This window comes from Zalophus californianus, chromosome 4 (genome assembly GCF_009762305.2).
Source record: "Zalophus californianus isolate mZalCal1 chromosome 4, mZalCal1.pri.v2, whole genome shotgun sequence".
In the NCBI taxonomy this organism is placed as follows: Eukaryota; Metazoa; Chordata; class Mammalia; order Carnivora; family Otariidae; genus Zalophus; species Zalophus californianus.
In genome coordinates this window covers 33622288-33629280 of record NC_045598.1, presented here as the reverse complement: position 1 = coordinate 33629280, position 6993 = coordinate 33622288, and the positions used below count along the sequence as shown (strand labels likewise).

General features: G+C 53.1%; 1 protein-coding gene across 1 annotated transcript; it reads left to right on the top strand.

Annotated features, from left to right (window-relative positions):
- The first annotated feature begins 544 nt into the window (after window positions 1–544).
- LOC113914518 (L-amino-acid oxidase-like) lies at window positions 545–6568 on the top strand. The gene is given in 8 exon segments (XM_027579813.2): window positions 545–560; window positions 2219–2433; window positions 2875–2987; window positions 4079–4280; window positions 4800–4868; window positions 5073–5209; window positions 5775–6288; window positions 6290–6568. Coding segments are annotated over 8 exon segments (1545 nt in total).
- The last annotated feature ends 425 nt before the right edge of the window (window positions 6569–6993 follow it).

Below are 6993 nucleotides of genomic sequence, written 5' to 3'. Positions count from 1 at the left end.
GCCTGCTGAGGGAGCCCCTGAAAAGGGCAGGACCGACACAGTCCTCCATGGGAGCTCCTGGCCAGAATCCCCATCTCGGGGAGACTAACAGTAGAACAGAAGGCTCATGGTGAGACAGCAGTAGAACTAGACGTTCTCTGGTGGGAGCAGTTGGGAACTTTGACCTGGGCCAGGATCCTGGATGCTGGCCTTCCAAAGCAGCCCAGACACTTAGCCCCAGTCCTCACCCATTTCCTGGGAGATGGTTCCAGCAGGTTTGGGATGACCCACGGCTCCCACAACCCCGTCTCCCCACTGGTACCCAGGGGCTGAGGACTGAGCTGGGAGAAGGGGTTTTCCCTCAGAAGGGAGATGGGCCAGGAGGAAGATGAGGCCAGGGATCATCTGAGTCACCAATGGTCTTTTCACCAGGAGGGCAGGGCTTCTCTGCTTGGCCCAGCCCTGGGGGCAGGCTTGTGGGATGCAGCCAGCCACTGCTGGGGTGGAGCTGGCTCCTCATAAGGAGGGGGAGAGCTGCCCCAGACTCGGTAGGAGCTGCAAGGCCATGGCCAAGATGCGGGGTAAGTGGGGTGCCTCCTCTAAGTCTGACAGTGAGGCACCTGAGGGAGGAAACAGGGCAAGGAGCTAGATGGAGGGAGGGGGTTGAGATGGGCTGGAGGAACAGTCTGGGCATAGGGCCATGCAAAAGGAAAAGCATAGGGACTGAGACAGGACAGGGCTAGATCAGGGGCTGCACATAGGTCCAGGTGTTGAAAGGGAGTCAAGAGAATGTGTCCAGGTCAGGATAATGAGTCTGGGGGTTGGGCCCATTCAAGGGGAAGGACATGGGGCCTGAGACAGGAATGGTGGTAGCTCAGGGAGATGGGAGAGTTTGTCAGGGGCAAGAATGGATTTGGGAGGTTGAGGCCTGGAAGGTGGGAAGAGGGGGTGAGGGTTGGGGATCTCTGCCACAGTGCATGGTCACCCTCTCTTCTTTCCTGAGGAGTCACCCCTGCAGAAAGCTCTCCCGGCATTTGGAAGGGCTTGCACTGGGAGCCAGCTGGGTCTTCTGCCCCTCTTCAGCGGGTGGCCCCTGGAGATCCCTTTCCTTCAGTGCGCCTCGGGTGGCCGGCATGGATAAAGGCTGGACTAAGGGGGTTCTCACCCACCCCCAAATCCTAGGGCTGGTGCAAGGGGGTACAGTGCATCACAGCTCCTGGCTGTTCCCCGTCGAGCAAGTGACACCCAGGAAGGCACACAGCCTCTTGTTGCAGACTCCCAGGTGAATTTCTCTGTGCATCAGAGCAGTTCATTGTGGAGACGAAAACCACGTCACTCTGGACTCATTGCGTGTTACGTATTAACTAGTTTCCCGTCTTAGCTGCCCATGAGGAAAGCTGGAGGGATGTGAAAGAATACTGTGAGGCTGGAGAAGAGCAGTGGCCCTGCCAAGGTCCCATGGGGTACTGGTGATACCACTAAGAAACTGATCACAGCTCCCCCCGAAGAGAAGCGAGCCTCAAAGCCTCTTGTTTTCACACACCCATGCCCTCACGAATGCACACATTCTCAAAGAACACAGACACCCTCTGGCTCTGCCACCCAACCTCACGCTCAAACACACTCACAGAATCACACAAGAACACCGGCAACCACATTCCCTCTCAAACTCCAGCAAATGCATGCATGTCACGCTCACTCTTCGGACCCAGGCCACACACACCCACCTCGCTGTCCCATACAGATTCATCCACACATTTGCTCAGGGGCCCACACCATGCCACAGATACACCCCCTCCCATGAAATCACAGATGATGCACAGTCTTACAGGGCAACAATCACAAACTCATGATCACTGCAACTTACATCACAGACAGGCTCACACACACACACACACACACACACACTCACCATCAGAAGCAGGCATATTCAGTCAGAGATGACCCTGTACACACTCATGAGTTTCCAATCACAGGCACACACATGAACACACGCATTCACATTTACCATCGCACAACTGACACCAGCACAGTTCACACATACATCCGTACCCCACATAACTCAATCGCCCCCACATAGACACAATCAGAAATACACATGTTTACAACCACACATTTGACAGATACTGCCTTAGCTCACCACCCCTGCTCGTTCACACGGCCAAGCTCATCCTGGGTAGGGCAGGACGTAGAGCCTGGGCTCCAGAAAGACAGCCCCCAGTTCCCTCCTCCGCCACAGGAATCCTGATTCTGGGGCTCCTACTGGCTACCCCCAGCTGCCTCGGCTACTTGGAGGACCTGGCCAAGTGCTTTCGGGACCCCGAATATGAGTCCAGTCTTGTCACCGCACAGGAGGGACTCCACATCTCCCCGTTGCCCAAGCGCGTGGTAGTAGTGGGAGCTGGTATGTCAGGCCTGGCGGCAGCCAAGGCCCTCCAAGACGCTGGCCACCAGGTGAGCAGATCTTGGAGGGGTTTCAATCCTTTGCCTCCAGTTTGCTTTTTTGGGTGGGAAAAGAAAAAGAGAGAAGATACAGCCAGCTCTTAGATGGTTGCTCATAACTGGCTGGGTCTCTTAGCTCTTAGTTATGGTTCCTCAAAACTCCAGGCTCCCCCAAGACTTGACCCTAGCTGCCCTTGTGTTCTCATGGAAGGAAAGTGGAGAAGAGTTGTGCTAACAAGAAAAGGCCAAGAGGCACTCGGTCCCCCATGGAGCATTCTGCCCCTCTTACATTACTCAGGACCCTCCCCGCCTCCATCTGGTTATTCTGCCCATTCAGGGAACCTACTGCTGGGAATTCCAGACTACAGCCTGTGGCAGGATGGACATGGGTGTACAGGGTGGGAGAAGGGAAAGCATGACGCTGAGAACAACAGCAGGTCCTCTGGACCCCAGGTAACCATCCTGGAAGCCAGCCACCACATCGGGGGTCGAGTCAGCACATTCAGGAACGAGGAGGAGGGCTGGTACAATGAACTGGGACCCATGTGAATCCCAAAGTCCCACAGGTAAGTCCCAGGGAAAGAATGGGCAAAGGGCAAGCAAGAGGAATTAGGTGGTCGGGAGGGGGGAGCACAGGGGCCCCTGCTGCTATAGTGTCAGAGTTTCTCAGATCCACTGTCTCATGTGGTTCAATCCTGCAAGTTGGGACCAACACTGGTCTCCCATTTGACAGGGAAGACCGAGGCTCAGAGCCCAGGGTCACACAGAAAGTGGTAGGTCCCAGACTAATGATAATAGTTACCATTAATTCATCAAATTGTGTACTTCAAATATGGCCAGCTTCTTATATGTTAATTATACCCCATTAGGCTACAAAATAATAATAATAATCCTATCAGCTGACATTTGTTGAGCACCTCTATGCGCCAAGTGCTGTGCTGAATGCCACATGTGCATTATTTCATCTGATCCTCTTATTTTTCCCAGTTACAAATCAAAAAACTGGGCTCAGAGATATTAAGTGACTCACCCAAGGTTCTCCTAGGAGAAAGTGACAGAGCTCCTCTTCAAAATCGAGGCAACTGGCCCAAAAACATACACTCGACCGCTATGCTCTAACTGGCTCCTGGAACAGAACCCAGCCCCTGGTTCTGAGACTTCTAAGACAAACGAGATCCTTCGCCCAGTGTCCCACATACCTCCAAAAATATGATTACTTTTTTGCCTTAAGTGTAAACTGAACCCAAGGCTTCCCTCCAAACACCACCAAAAACAAAAGCAAAAACAAAAGGAACCAGCCCAAAGTAGGAGTCTTTAGATTTGGCCTCACCTTCCTTAGGAATGGAAGATGGGATTTCAAATACTGTCTGAAACTAAAGGCCTTGGTCTCTACGTAAAGTCCTGTACTCAGGGATTTCTTACAGGGCTTTCCTTGGGTGATGGGTGAACTCTGTCCTCACGATCTTCCTTGGGGCAAAAACAGAAGGAAAAGAATTAATACCACAACATGAAGAAGCAGGGTTAGAGTTGAAGAAACAGTCCGAGTTCCCTGGGCACATGAAAAAACTGGTTTCCCTAGAAATGGCCTCTATAGTGAGGCCAGCAGGAACGAGGTGCCACTGGGAGAGGTGCCATGTTACACCTGTATCTGCTCCAGGCTGGTTCATACCTACGTCAAGAAGCTTGGCCTGAAGCTGAACAAGTTCATAGCATATGATGGCAATGCCTGGTACCTCATCAAAGGACAACGCTATCGCACCAGGGAGGTCCAGGACAATCCAGAGGTCCTGGGCTATTCCATGAGCCCAACGGAAAAGGGCAAAAGCCCTATGAATCTCTTCTACCAGTCCATTGCCAAGGTGCCTACTGCCTCACCCCTCCCAGGGTTGGGAAAGAACAAGTTCTGGCCCCAGGTCACCTGGCAAGTTAGTGGATAGACCCAAGTGGCCTGGTTCCCATCCAGCACTCTTGTGATTGGTCTCTTTTCTAATCTCCCCTAAGAATGCTGCCACCCTGTCCCTAGTGCCCAACCCCATCTATTTCCCTGTCCCTGGTGGTCCAGTGGCTTACTGCTTGATGGTGACAGTGGAAGGAAGGGGAATCACCAGATAACCCAATCCTCAGTAGTGAATCAATCTTCCTGGATTGCAGTGAATGTCTTCCCCTTAAATTTCAGTCTCCAAAGGTCCTTCAATGAAAGGGGGACTTAGGAGGAAAAAGGAACATTTAGGAGATCTTGGAAGCATCCTTCCCCTGGTCTTTCCACTCCCCACCTCCTTGTTCCTCCCCTCTTTAAGGGACATCCAGAGAAGGCAGGAGTCCTGCCACTAGCTCTGTGGCTTTAATCTAAGCTGCTTCCCCTTTCTCCCCTTTTGCAGCTCAAAGAAAATTTGAACAATTTCAACTGCGGCCACCTGTTGTCCTTTTATGATTCTTACTCCACCAAGGTATGTGAGGCACAGAAGTCCCAGGATAGGGGTGGAGGGGGTCTGTGCTCAGCCCAGCCCCCTGGGGTTGTCCCCTGATGACAAGGACCTTCTCTTCCCACTACCAAAGTCTTCACTTTCTTGGAGTCCAGTCTTGCCCCTTGCCTGCCCTAGGCCCCTTCCTACATGCGGGGCCCTCCATCCGGAACTTCTACCTCCCCACAGGCTTACTTGGTGAAGGAAGGGGAGCTGAGCGAAGGAGCAGTAAAGATGATCGGGACTGTGATGAATGAGGATTCTGGATACTATAAGTCCTTCCTAGAGTCCCTGTGGAGTAGCTTCATCTTCTCCAAAAGTAACAAGTAAGGCCAACTGGGACCAGGGATGGAATCTGCCCCTGCTCCACCTCTCAGAGCAGAGAAATGGAACTATGATTACTGGGTAGTCACTATGTGCCAGGCACAGTGATAAGCACTTTCCAAAAAATTGTCCCAGTGAATCACCTAGAAGGTTGGTACTATTATGCAGAGCCATTTTACAGGTAAGGATGCTGAGGCTCAGAGGAATTCTATAATTTACCCAAGGTCACATAATGGGTAAAAACTGGAGCCAGAATCCAAACCCAGGTCTGTGGGACTCATCCCGGGACACAGGACTGTATGGTAGCTGAATCCATGGGCTGTAGGTCTAGACTGTGGATGTCATCCTGGGACAGCCCTTCTCCACCAGGTAACAGTTTTCCAAAGTATAAAATTAAACAACGATCCCTCTCTCACAGAGACTAGTTAAGGAGATGTCTATGAAGCATCCAGCACAGGCTGCAGGAAGCTAGTTTCCTTGCTTTTCAGACCAGGAAGGCTGTCAGCAACTCAGCAAAGGGGCCCAGTGCCCCCACACACCCCCTCTGCCCTCCCCTCACCCCTGCAGCTTTTCCGAGATCACCGGTGGCTTCGACCAGCTCCCCAAAGCCCTCAGCGCTAGCCTGAAGCCTGGCACCATCCACCTGGGCTCCAACGTGGAGACGGTAGTGAGGTATGGGCCTGAGGTCCGGATCTCCTACCAGGTGGGCAAGTCCAGGTGGGCACTGAACACGCTCACCGCGGACTTTGTCATCATCACGGCCTCAGCCAAGGCCACGCGCCTCATCACCTTTAAGCCACCGCTCTCCCCAGACAAGACGGAAGCACTCCGCTTGGTGCATTACACCAGTGCCACCAAGGTGATCCTGGCCTGTGAGGAGCCCTTCTGGGAGCGGGATGGCATCCGGGGTGGGGTCTCTGTCACCGACAGGCCCTCGCGCTACATCTACTACCCCAGCCACAGCTTCCCCAGCGGCAAGAGCATCCTGCTGGCCTCTTACACCGTGGACGATGACTCCCTCTTCTTCACATCCATGACACACGAGCAGATGGAGGATGTGGTCCTGGAGGACCTGGCGGCTTGTGCACCAGATACCCAAGGACGAGCTGCGGCGCATATGCCCCTCGTCCGTGGCTAAGCGCTGGTCTCTGGACCCCTCCACCATGGGCGCCTTCACTGAGTTCACACCCTACCAGTTTATCGACTATTCACAGGAGCTTTTCAAGCCCGAGGGCTGCATCCCCTTTGCAGGCGAGCACACCAGCCTGCCCCATGGGTGGATAGACACTGCTATCAATTCCGGCCTGCAAGCGGCCAGGAATATCCAGGCTGCCGTGGATGAGGAGGCCACGGGAGAGTAGGAGACCTCCACTCACACCCAGAACCATTTCTAACCTAGAGAGAAGCCCATGAGGGAATCTGGCAGGAAAAGGGCTGGGAGGTGGGAGCTGGAGAGAGGTCACCGTTAGTCCCTCTGGCCCACAAGCAAGAATCCAAAAATGCGGAAGAATCAGCTGTCAAGTCCACAAAGAATCACTCCCTTTCCTGCTTCTCTCCCCTGCCAGGCCTTGAGGAGGGAAGCAACGGAGTCAACATAGACGGAGGGTAGGAACAAATCAAGGATGGTGAGCACTAGAATCAGCCCTTAGCTTGGATTGTCTCCTGCTGTGTAATCCTAAAAAGCAAAAGAGAAAGGCTCCAACAGTGCCCTAATTTCTGTCATATACAACCAAAAACTTCTAAAGGAACAGACAAACCCCAAACCATAGCAATGTTAAACCACAGA